General features: G+C 38.6%; 1 protein-coding gene across 41 annotated transcripts in view; it reads left to right on the top strand.

Annotated features, from left to right (window-relative positions):
- Positions 1-13,461, top strand: part of RBFOX1 (RNA binding fox-1 homolog 1) — a 1,074,031-nt gene that overhangs the window by 931,337 nt on the left and 129,233 nt on the right. Inside the window, exon 1 of one of the 41 annotated variants that reach the window (XM_051631828.1) lies at positions 2,008-2,085. The exons of the other annotated variants lie outside the window; for them this stretch is intronic. Coding sequence (XP_051487788.1) covers positions 2,023-2,085 — 63 coding nt within the window. The 5' untranslated portion in view covers positions 2,008-2,022. Of the gene's footprint in view, positions 1-2,007; positions 2,086-13,461 lie in introns of those variants that run through there. 41 annotated transcript variants of the gene reach the window in all.

Here is a 13,461-nt window from a genome sequence, read left to right as displayed (position 1 = left end):
TATTTAAAAGAAAAACCACTTTTCTGATTGAATACCTACTAGCTATAAATTTCTGTGTAGCAGTATCTAATATAAATTTCTTTTGCAGATAGAATGCTAACACATTTGCTGTATCCTTCATCTCACAAGGTGCACACTCAGCAAATACTGCAGTGTTTCAACATTTTTTTGGTATCTTATTTAATCTAGTGTTCTAGTATAAAAGACAGCCAGTTCTCTTCATGTGAATTAAAAGCAGTTTTCAAGCTCTAACTCTTCTCTCCCACAATAGTCTATGTAGATGCTTATTTTCCCCAATTCTAGAATTTGGGTGCTGTGGCTGTGATACATGCTGCTATACTGTATAAACACAAATGCTATTGGATGTGATTGCTGTAAATAAGCTGTATGCTTCTGGTAAATATGCCAAAGTTTTTCTCAATCCTGTTTAAGTTTTGGAATTACCTTTCCTCCCCCCAGCCCTCCCTTCCTTAGATACAGAGGTAAACTGAGAAGGTTCATTTGTACTCAGTCCCACAATCTATATTCTTTTAAAATAATATTGTTCAAAGCAATGGTTTTTAAGCTTACTAGGATTTAGCACCTATGGCTTATGGCAGGTGCCAGCTATAGAGCAAGATTAACTATAATCATAGAATGGTTTGGGTTGGAAGGGACCTTAACGACCATCTAGTTCAACCCCCCTGCATGGGCAGGGACACCTCCCACCAGTCCAGGTTGCTCCAAGCCCCATCCAACCTGCCCTTCAACACTGCCAGGGATGGGGCAGCCACAGCTCCCCTGGGCATCCTGGGCCAGGGTCTCACTACCCACCCGTACAGTGAAGAATTTCCTTCTGATGCCTAACCTCCTAAATCTCCCTTCTTCCAGTTTAAAGCCATTGCCCCTTGTCCTTTCACTCCATGTCCTTGTCAAAAGCCCCTCCACAGATTTCCTGTAGTCCTGTAGGCACTGGAAGGTGCTTCCTGGTCTCCCTGGACCCTTCTCTTCTCCAGGCTGAACACCCTCAAGTCTCAGCCTGTCTCCAGAACAGAGCTACTCCAGCCCTTGGATCATCTTTGTGACCTCCTCTGGACTAATTCCAGGAGGTCTATGTCCTTCCTGTGTTGGGAGCTCCAGAACTGGACACAGTACTCCAGGTGGGGTCTCACAAGAGTACTTTCAGTCTTGTGAAGAAAGGCTAGTAAAAAATTTCTAGATAAAATGAGCAGGGAGAAGCAATATAGTTCTGCAGATTTGACAGCTGTTTTAGTCCCTGTCCTACACATGAGGAAATTAAAATGTCAAGACATATTGCCCACTTCTTCCATAGTCACAGAAGCTTTTAAGACATTTAACAAAGTAGAACTCGCTGCTCAGAATAGTCAGCAAAAGTCTTTCCAATGCTACAGGAACCATTAAAGGATTTTCTTCACTCTCTTCATAGGTTTGTTTTCAGCCAGTTGTGACATTCAGCAGTGTTTAGAAATACATTTTGCATTGCGCAGGCAAATCTCATCACCATTTTTATCTTGCTGGTAAGAAGAGCTTTATCTTTCTTCAGTATTGTGGCTTACTTGTTAGTACTATACCAGCATCTTAACATAAGCATTAACCGAAGTACACAAATTATCTCCGTGATAAGCATGGCAAAGTGTAGCTGAGGCAGGATGCCAGTCTCTCTGTTCCTTGTGCCCAATGATAGTAATTTGATAGTCATTTTAATCTTAGAAGTAAATAACATTTGAGCTCGTGTTCCAGCATTTCATTTCAGTGCCAAAAAAAACGAACGCTGCTTGAACGAGTACTAAACGAGATGGTATCACTGTGATAGTATTGCAGCTCAGGTCATCTATGTTCCACCATAAATAGCAAAATATTAGAAATTACAAAATAAAACAGAGGTGTGAAGTGGATGTTGTCTGAAAGAAGTGGTAAAACAGTGAATTCCAAGATTATTTAAGTTTTTTCTGAAATTTTAAAGAAGAGAAACAGCAGGATGGTGAATTTCTTACCTATAAAACTATATTCAGCTCTGTTGAAATGACTTCATTTTACATGGAAGTTTATGGGCATGAAGATCACAATTCTTGTTTCTTGGAACTGGTAAGTATGAATTGTGGATATATTGAATTCATAAATATTCTGCCAAATTTGTTGAAAATATTGAGGTTGAAAATAAAAAGAAAATAATAGAATTTCATTTGCAATTGGAAAGATTTATGGTCTAGGAACAATCTGGTTCCAAGGACAAATAACAAGGCACTTACTATTTATATAGATTACATTTCTGTGTTTTAATACCTTATCATATGCAGACTAAAACTGAATGGGGTTCAGTCAATGTGCAACGAGCTTCATTCCCTCAAACTGTTATTCCATGATGCAGAACTTTGCACTTCTCCATACTGAACTGTGTTAGGACTCTGATTCCTCAGTTCTCACTTTTATCAAGGTGTACCTAGGTTGAGGCTCCATAGTTTACTGCTTTCTACAAATTTGCTGAGCTTGTGTTCTTTTTCATTCTCCAAGTTGTTGAAAGATGTGAGACCCAGTATTGATGCGAAGATGTTCAACTTATTACTGGTCATGAGCTAGACATTAAACTATTGATCTTAGAGCCTGGCAGTCCAGCACGTTTTCAACCCATCTGACAGCCCAGTCCTTTTTTCCTCTGCTCTCAACTGGGAATGCTATGGGAGAGGGAGACAGCACTAAAAGCTTTCTTGAAGTCAAGGTAGACTGTATTCAGTGCTTTCGCTTCCTCCATGTAGCCACTTGTTTTTGTCCTTTGAAAGCAAACAGGTTGATCAAACATTATTTTCCCTTGAAAAATCCATGTTGACCATTTCATATTACCTCCTTTGTGTGCTTGGAAATGGATTCTTAAAGGATGTGCTCCATGATCTTTCCAAGGCCTGAGGCTGAGTGGTCAGTGGTTCTTTCAATTGTCCTCCTCACCTTTTTAAAAGACAGGAGTAACGTTAGCTTTCTGAGTCATCTGGGGCTTCCCCTGTCAGTGGCATTTTTCATAGTTGAATAGGCACTGGCTCATGATCACAGTGATCTACTGCCTCTGCATCCTCTTGAATCCCCCAGGGCTTCAAATATGCAAATACATCCAGCTTCAATAAGTCATCCCTAACCTCTTGCATCTTCATTGTCCTTCTCCTTCGCTATCCATGGTGTCCATGATTTGGGTGCAATGATTTAGCATCAGACTTTACCTGAAACAATGAAGACATGAGGTACTTCTTTGTGTTGTTATAACTTTTTAATGACAAGACTGTCTCCTCCGTGCATCAACTTTTTCCTTGAACTTTCTTTTGCAACAGGCAGACCTGATAGGTAGAACCCTTTCCTGTCACTCTTATGTCTTCACTTGTCTTATTTCTGGCTAGACTGGACAAAAAAACTTTCCAGATTTTGTCCTCAAGTACCTGAGCAATATTTTTGTACTCATCTTTTGTTGCCAAGCCTTGATTCCATTGCTTGTATGCTCCCTTTCTTTTGTCCTTCTTCACTGAGAAACTTTCTATTTAGCCTTGTAGGTTTTCTGCTGGATATCTTCCTGCCTAATGAATGGTTTGTTCCCACACACTGAAGTTCTCTTTAATCAATCAGTCGATCAGCAGCTGCCTTGAACAGTTTCATTTCATGGGTGAACCTCAGAGATTCCTAACAATTCCCTGTTTAAGCTGAAGTCTCTTTTCCTGAAGCTGTTGTCTAACTGCTGCTTATTTTCCTGGTCTTCCAAATTCCTAAGCTCCATCATGTAATTGTCTTTATGGAGCTTACCACATACATCAAACTCTTAAATGTACCTAGGTTAAACAGAGTAAACCAAAACAATTCCCACTAGTTTATTTGGGAGACTTTTACAGTAATAATTATCCCTTAATTTGGCCATTTAAACTGAACTGGCTTATAAAGCTGCCCAGTAAACATGGGTGTTTGCAAACAAATAGCTAAGGAAGTATGAACTTCAGTGAGCTTTGCTGCTTAGGACAACTTATGGCATTGCATTCTCATTTCCCTTACCAGTTGACTATATTCCTGGTTTTATTTCAGTAGAGTCAAGTAATGATCCTCCTATTTGTGATGCTGGAACTTGTATCTGTTTCACATATAATGGATGAACTGTGATTATTGTGTTACTGCCTTAGAAAAGGATTTAGCATGAGGGATTATGAAGAGAAATGTCTCCTTTATTTTCTGAGGCCAAATCACATCTCATCAGTGAAAGATTGTGTCCCTGGTAAAAAAGGTTATTCCAAGTGTTCAGCTCAAAGAGATGGCATGCCAGTTGCACTCAAACGACTGCTGCTGCCCTCCTGTCTCCTGGTGTAATATTGCTTGCTCTGTCCCTGTAGCCTTGATTTGCTACAAATCTGAGAAGCTGGGTCCAACTGCTTTGGGATGCAGTCACTTCAGTGGTGCTCTTGTGAAGCAGGCAGAAGTCTGCTAGGCAGAACACTGTGAGCCTGGTCACAGCTCTGTTTCCTTGGTTCTCTTTGTCTAATACTTGTAACACACGTCACTCACTCTGCCTAGTATGTTTTTTGAAATAGAAAACAATTTCAAAAATAACTACTTAGGTACTGATGTAACTGATATCGGTTCTCCAGGCCAAATGTTGTCTCTGCATGTGACCTTAGGTTTGCCACCTTCTATTGCTAACAAAGATGGCAAATACATGGCTACATTTTGTGATAGAATCTCTTGAGTTATTCAGTTAGGGGATTTTTGGAGTAAATTGCAATTGAGTTGTTGAGTTTTACTTAAAGTGAATCTTAAATTAATTATTTTAGCTATTTTACAATATTTTCTCATATTTCTAGGAGTTATCTCACTGTTGAAAAACATGCCTCCAGCTGGATTTGATAGCTGTTCAGTTCCTCTGTGCAGATGGCATTTAGAGAAGTTTTTTACTCAAATTCTGAAAATACTTATGCTTGTTTGTAAGTTGCAAGGTAGGAATAGTCTCGGTGGAGCCTAGAAGAAAGGCTCACAAAGTATGATGCAGGGCTGTGTTGAGAGCAGACATAGTCTTGCTACATAAACATGGTTTGTCACCTGGGCTGCTGTATCTGGCTTCTCATAAGCACTAATACCTCCTAGGAAAATAGTCTTGCCTACACATCTCTGCAGCTCCCACTGCTAGAGCTGTGAATCATATTTTTGTCTGTAGTTAAAAAGAAGTCCCAGTGGTTCTTGCTTTGCAGACCTAAAGGCTACATGGTTGCAGCACGTTTGTTTCCTCTCAGGTACATCATCAGTTGTGGTAGCTCTGAGATCTGTGTTAGCTGGATTAAAAGAGCAGATTGATGTTTTTACTGTTTCCTGTAAAGGCCTGTAATTCAGCACTTGGTCTGTGTTGCCTTCATTCTTGCAAATTTAGGATTTAGATTATTAAGAGATGGTTTCTCAGGACAAAATCTTTTATGTCAATAAACATACTATTTGTCTGCTATTTGTCCTCCTTCTCTAACTCCCATTGATCGTTTTTTCAGTGCACTAACTTCTCACTTCTCTTGTCACAATTACTTGTGAACTGATTTGGGAACTGATCCAGCTTTAAAAATCCCATATCTTCAATCAGTATTGCAGTTAAAAAAAAAAAAAAATAAAAAATTGGCTTGTGCAGCCACTTTCCTAGACACTGAAAAATAAGAAAATGGACATATTAGCTTTACTAGAATTCAGCTTTAGGAGGCGGCAGTGATTTTCAGTAAATTAATATATGAAATAGAATAAAATTTCATTTCAGTAGAAAAATTGCAGATAAAATTAAAAAGCTTATATGCCTGTAGTAGTTTTTGTTTTAGAGTTGATGCAGAAGGCACAGAAAAATACTCATTTCTCTGGAGATGCAATTGTTAAGACAGTGTTTCTCTACATAATAAAAATGGTGACATTTGGCAGAAAGTTAACACATGTCATAGTTCACAACATTGATTTGCATTGTTTGTGAAACTATTCTTATCTTGCATGCACTGTAGTGATGCCTCTTTCATACTGCTTTGGCTGTGGATTAAAAAGATGTAAATGTATTTTTCTAAAAAAAATTCCAAATCTGTCTCAAAGAATTGAGAGATTGTTTCTTGAAGAGAGAAAGCAGATGAATAGTTGTAGCTTGTCTCTTCCTTGTCAGTAAATTCTTTATGAGCAAAGTAGTCTAATAGGATGAAAGTATAAAATAAATTTTGAAGCTGTTCTGCTGCTCTTGAAACATAGAATATTTTTGATTGGAAGGGAACTTCAGAGGCCATGTAATCCCAATATCCTTTTTAAATCAAGGGTCACAACACAGATCATGTTGCTTAAGGGGCTTATCCAGTTGAGTTTTAGAAGTCTTCGGTATGGTACAAACTCTCTAAAGCAGCATGTTCCCGTGCTTAACTTACCTGATCTTCATTATTTTATTCTCTATAGCCAAACAAAGCCTTCCATCCTGCAACTTTTGGTAGTTCCTTCTTGTTCTTTTCCTCTGTATCTCTGACAAAGATCTGTCTCTGTCTCTGCAACCATCCATTAAGTTGGAGAAGATGAAGTTAAGTTTTCTGTGAGCCCTCTCTTCTGCAGGATGTGCTAAACTAGCTCCCCCCCATCTCCTCACACATCCTGTGCTCCAGCCCTCCAGCTGGCTGAGCAACCCACCACTGAACTCTCCAGTTTGCCAATAGATCTCCTGCCCTGGGGAACTCCAGACTGGACCCGGAGCTCCAGATGCTGTCCCACAAGTGCAGGGAGGAATGATCTCTTTTCCCAACACATTGACTACCCTTTTGCTAATGCAGCCCACTGTGCAGTTAGCCTTTATTGCCTCCAAAGCAGACTATGTATTCAGACCTCATTGATCCCCAGGACCCACCCATCCTTGTCTGCAGTCCACAGCCAGTACCAATGCATTGGGGGTTCTGTCCCAAGACCAGAACTTTGGTCAGGTTCTTGTCAGCCCATTCCTTTAGTTTCACAAGACCCCTATAACTCTTTCCCTTCTTTGCTGTCAAGTATGAATTACGTTCTGACACTTCAGACAAGATGTGCAAGAGTTTTGGACCTTGCCTTGATGCCCAAGGGATGGCACTGTCAGTTGACAGCACTGTCAGTTGATGGCACTGAATGTTGACTGCTGCTGTCTTTAAAGGCCAGTGCTCCATGCAGGTTTTTATGTACCTCGTATGGTGACAATCCAGTCTTCTTCCTTCTGTTTGGGTACAATGATGCTGCATCATCATTTTCAGTGTGCTCCACTAAAGGTGTAAAATAAGATTAGGTGTAAGAGTCAGTTCTTATTTTGAAAATGAACTGTAGATACACCTGCTGAATACTCCAGGTTCTTTTGCTCTATGGGTCTTCAAGCAATTTTTGAGATTTGTGTTTTTAAAATGTGATGTAAAGATCTTTCCATGTATTTAGAAAAGGAATAGATGGAAGGTTGAGCTGCAGTTGAAAAGACCTGTATAAAAGACTTGAGTCAGAGTTGAGGAACATGAGGAACAGGCAGGAGACTTCAGTGACTTCAGCAGTGACAACTGCAAAGAATGCAGAGGGAATGCTTCCTTCCTATATACCTGTACATCAGTAGTGCTACATGGTCTCAAATGCAGACAGGAATTCAGACTGGAACTTAGTATTTGGTAAGTTATTTTCTGCCTTCTGTTAAATGTAAGGAAATGTAGATAACCTTCCTACTTTGCAGGGTGTTGTGATGTTTCATTAGTCTGTTCCATACTTCTGGCACTGACCCAAAATGAACATTTCCTTTTCAAATGTCTATGAAGCAGTAGCAAGAGCACAGACTTTACTGGAATGCAGTCTGTTAGATGTGAGGAGGACCAGACGTAAATGTTTCTCTGTGATGGGAGTAGAGAGAGAGTACTTTGTTGCTAAGGTGGTAAAGAAATTCCCTTTTGCTTCCTTACTGTTACATTTTTCCCCCTTGGTCTCTGAAAAAAATATTTTGCATTGTCTTTCCTACTTTTGAGGATACCCGTCTTTTGGAACCAAGACAGTTTTTAAAATGAAATCTGAACTTGGCTCTGTACTGAACCTTCCAAAAAAGAGATGTGGCTGGAGAATTCATTTTGTATCATTGCAGAAGCAAATGATCTGAGTCAAGTGGCCTGGTCAGATAATTAAGCTACAACAGGGAAAGCTCGCAGAGTCAGTCAGTTGTGGTTATCAGTCCAGTGTGGTTGGATGTCTGATTCCTTCTGAAAAATTTGAAGTGGCTGCTTTTATTATCATTAATTGGGGAGTGTCAGCAACAAAGCTGGAAGAATTACATTGCTACTTTAAAGAAATCCAATATATTTCAGTTTAACAATGAATTGATGGCTATTTATCTGCTGTTCTGCCCACTCCTCCTGATTTGAACATTTGTAAGAATTCCTAAGTTACACGTCTGCCCTGTTTCTGAATTCTTGTGTCTGTACATAGTCCATCACAGAGTGGCAATAATGGCCATGTATTCTTTTGGACTGTCTGTATCTTCTTGGGCTATTTTGTTTACTTTGTTATGTGATTTAATTAGCAGTTTAGTAATTTTAAAAATACCTCCAGAGCATCTAGGAAAACTCCTTTAATAGCGAAGTATTAAGTTGCTTAAAGAGCCTCACAGAACTAAACCTTGGAAGCATTTCTGAAATGTTTTCCCTGCTAAGGAAGAGGGATGCCATGAAATGAAACAAAAAAGGAAACGATTTTTCATTTGTACGGAAGGATAAAGTACATTTAATCTAAAACAGGCTAGTTCAGTATCGATTGTTTTCTTGTGGAGTTCAGCAATTTTAAAATAGAAATCTTATTGTTATTAGCTCTACCACATGTAGGAGGAATTAGGGACATAGCAATGCACACATGTTACTGTACATGGGAGCTGTGAGAAGCTGAGGCACGGGCAGCTCAGGGGCTGCAGCTCTGAACGCAGCTGTCTTCGTTCTAAAACAAAAATGTTCAGCTTCCAGCAACTTACATAGTAGCATTTTTAATGTTTTTTAAACAGCTATTAATGTAGTCAAGCTGTGTTTTTTCTTCTTCTGTGTGTAATCATCTGCTCAGTGGTGCGCTCTATAACTAGTAGCAGGAGACAGGGGAGTGGCCTGCTGTGATTGATGGGGCGAGGCCCTGCAAACTGAAAGAGTCCCATCTGGATCAGGTTTTGGGAGCAGTCAGATGTTGAGAGGGAGGTCAGTAAGCCTTGCATTAGCTCCCCCTCCTTCAACACCCCTATCATCCACACTCGTGCACACATTACATTGCTCACACGCCCTCATCCATAATTGATGCTTGCCTTGGGCAGATGCTGTATGGCCTGGGACTAGAGCAGCTGCTAAGTTTATGGAGAATAAAGGGAGCAGGATGGTACAGCAGGTATTTTAACTTTTATTTTCACTTGAAACTCTTGATTTTAGTCAAGCCAGGGCATTTCTGATAGCCAGCTGCACCACTGCATGTAAAGCTTCTAATTCATGTTTGGTTGCTTAAGTCTGAAGGAGGGTCAACTACAGCAGTGATTATCTGTCTCTGTTGGGCTTGATATATCTAACTGAGCTGTTCTTATAACCAGCAGGTTTACAGAGTAATGTTGCATTTTTCTTCTTTGTTCCTGTGCCCTAAGGATGTGATGCAGTTTGGCTCATTTAACTGCAGTATGAGAGGCTTTCTCTAAATGTGAACTATCTCTTGACAAAGAAACAAAATGCAACAAACAGAAAACAGAGTAAAACAATGAACTGTTAGTTAGACTTGAAAATGCAGGCAAGCAGAAAGCTTTTTATTGAATACATTTTTATGGTGCAAATGTGTTTTTAAAAAGAAACACTGCATAAGTAATATTTTCTGTGCTTTGTCTTTTGTGTACAAACATAACAAGCTTGCTTTATTATGTTTTGACACTTATCCTGCATTTCTTAATTATGAAATCCTTTCAGAGAAGAAGATGCTGAAAAGGCATGTTTAGATCTGAGATACTGGGAGCATTTTAAACTCTAAGCTTTTCTTCTAGTGGAGTAATATATATGGAATAGAAGCAACTTCACTTACCTACATCATTGGAATGCTCTCTTTTTTTGTTCTTTGGAGCTCAACATTTAACCAGAAAGCAATAAATTTGATTTTATACACTGCCACGTAAAGCAGATTTTTTCAGTTGAAATGTGGTTTTCATTAAAACTCAGGCCAGAATATTGAGCAGAGCCTGACTGTCTGCCATCCTTTGTTCTTCTTTCTGTTGCCAACAGCTACTTTATTACATACCATGCACAAAGTGAGCATTAAGGGGTCATTTAATCTTAAAGATACTTGGAACTAAGTCTGAAGGGACAACTTCTGTTTAGCTTGTCATGCCTAGAGTTATTGCTGTGTATTGTCATCTGCATTTTTGAGATTTCTCCAATTCCTGAGTTCATAGGCTAATTTAGGATCAATTGTTGCTTTTAGGGCCATTTCATGTTTTTAACTCGATGCATTAGATCTGTTATTTCCCTTATTCATTTTAATTCACGGTGTTTTAAAGGGCACAATAAAAGGGACATTTTAGGTGATTATATTTGAAGAGCTTCTAGTTCTTTAAAATCTATGCAAATACATCTGACTAGTGTGCAGGCTGGGATTTCCATCAACCACATGGACATACAACTAAGTTGACACTGCATTGGTTTTGGTATGAATTCATATGCTAAAAATAAGCTATTGGCTTGATACCTGTAAAAGTAGTAAAGAACATGTTTATGCATACATGTTTTCATGCTATTTCAATATTCTGTTTATTGTAGTAACTGTGAATCATAAATTCACACTAATTTTAAAGGCTAGGAAAAACTACATTAGGCACTGATTTTGAGAGGGACAGCTCAGATTTATTGTCAGTATAATTTTAAACTTATATGCTACAATAGAGTGTATAAGCATAATATACTTAGTATTCGTTTGTGTTTTTTTCCCCAAAACAATTAAATGAACATGCAGTGCCTGGGCTAATAATCTTGCAAGCCAGTTTTCTACTATTTTTTTGTTTGTTTGTGTAATGGCAAGGCTGTAAATCCCTGAATACACAGAGGTTATGTAAAAAAATAATAATAAAAAAAGAGACATATCCCTGACCCTTAATTGGTTACTTAGTAATAGGGTGTCAGTTATAAACGAGTGATCCAGACCTCAGCTTAACCAGTGTAATGAAAGAGGTAGAAGAGACTCAGCCACGTGAAGGTGCTCGAATTGCCAGTGCAGTTTGTCATTTTATGATAAATCTAAAAAGTTACTGGTTTGGAGTTGCTGGTAAAAATAATATAACAAGTTCAGCCCTCTTAATTAAGTATTAGCTGTAATTAGCACTGAGTGTGAATGCTTTGAATATTAATCAGGGTCTCATGGAACTGCTGTCAATGTTAATGAGAAACAGTGGGGAACTCAGCAACAGCTGGTTTAGGACTCAAGGTAGTATAAAAACCTTTAGATCAGATGCACCTGGACATTAACCCTTGGACCCTTTGTTGCCATAATTGTTCTTTTTTAACAGCTGCTGCCTCTAAAGCCATGTCTAACATCTGACATGAAGGAATAGTTTAAGGACCAGCAGTAAGCAGCTACTGTGTCTCAAAGCCAGCACAGTGAAAATGCTTGTAGGCAGAGGTTCGATTTGCTGTTGTTCCTGCTTACCACTTGGTGAAGTCCTTCCTGAAACAGTTGATTAAAAAATTTAAACTCCCCTGCCTCCCCCGCCAGTTTTAAAAATACTTCTTTAACATTCAACAAATGTCTCTGGTGTAATCTAGCCATTACAGTTTTTTCTTCATCTGGATTTTCTGTTTAACAGTGAAAATATTAGGGAAAAGAAACAGAAAGGGATGTTGCCACTTTTCTGTGAGAGGGTATAAATATACATTTATGAGAGTTTTTAACCTCCACTGGAATTTAAATTGGGCAAGTCTCAGTGCAGCATTAACCTTAGAATGATGGTGGATACATGCAAATGAAAATTACTGACTTAACCCTGTCAAAGTAGGTAGATGTCACTATTTTCATTTTAAAGAGGATTGAATGAAGCATTGTAAGCTACTTGCCCAAGGCCATACACTAGAATATTAGCGAATGTGGAATTAAAATTAGGGAGGGTTTGATAGCTGATATAAAGTTTTAATTTTTTAGGATACACTGAGTGTCTTTTACAAAGAAAAATTTGATTTTTCCCTTCTAAGCCTGCCACATAGCAAGGCTTGCTTCTGTGCTGTGAAGCTGCAAAAAGCAGAATTCTTATCAGCTCTTGAGTTTAGGACCAGTTCACGTTAAAGAACTGATGGCTGAATTAGTTGAAATTGTCTGGAAATGTGCTAAAGTGTAGAAGAATGTCTTTTATTAACTGTTTTGAAATCAGGAAATCAAGGGCTGACAATTACAATAGGCAACATCCCTGCAGTAGTTCTGTACAGGTACTTGTACATGCTTTGGAAGAATGATGAGTATTTTAAAAAAAAATTAGTTTTACTCAAATATTCATTTTTACATTACTTGATGTTTAGAGGGACAGTTTTACCTTGTAAATCAGCACATCTGAGCCTGATATAGTCCCTGCATTAATGGCCTCTAATGCTGTGTCATCTGCAGCATCACGTTATGGACACCTTTTATATTAGTTTTAAAAGACTGTTCTGTATTTTTCCTCCCCTAGAATTATTGCTATTTGGTGTGAGCAGAGTATTTAGTCAGAAGTCTCTGATAAATTAACATGTCTGTCCTTCCTTATATCAAACAGAAAGATGGATAAAGAAATAAAGACTTTTGTTTTTAATTGTATAGGCTTATTGCAATATGGAAATGAAATACTATTGTCCTCAGATGTAAAGCCTTTAAAATTCTTAAATATATTTCTTTTGACAGCCTGCAACATAGAATTGTTCTTTTATGTTAGGATTTTTAACTGATGCAGTTTTAGATTAAAAGCTTACTATTTTGATTGGATCTTGTTATTTTTTTGCATTGATGGTATGCAGTTGCTCAATACAGTGTGCCTCAAAGTACTTCTGAATATCTCTTAGAGCATTATTTAATATAAATGTTTCCAGTATGTGGTCGTGTGAACAGTGTGCACCCAAATCCTTCTCTGTGTCTAGGTTGTATTCTGCAAATGGTAAGTCAGAATGGGTCACAGCCCATGGGGCAGCCTTACCAGAGCTCTGTATTGGCAGTTGCACCCTGTAGCCTTGGGAATAAACTGTTTTGTCCCTCTTCATTGTTTGAGCTGAAGCATTAGATTTCACTGACCTTTCCCAGTTCAAGTAGTCTAGAATAATCCAGAGAACAGCAGATTCACTTGTCTAATTAGAATAAGACTTCACGGAGTCTGCAAAATGAATTTAATTCAGATAAGAAATTTTTCCTCCAGAAACAACCATTGTGCCCTTGCCAGGCCAGCAACCTTAGCAGAATTCTGTCATTGCTTTCTGCCTCACGTGTGCAGGATCGTTGCCTATTTTATCT

Source organism: Apus apus, chromosome 14 (assembly GCF_020740795.1).
Source record: "Apus apus isolate bApuApu2 chromosome 14, bApuApu2.pri.cur, whole genome shotgun sequence".
NCBI lineage: Eukaryota > Metazoa > Chordata > Aves > Apodiformes > Apodidae > Apus > Apus apus.
Note: the sequence above shows the minus strand (reverse complement) of the source record. Positions and strands in the feature narration are given on the sequence as shown.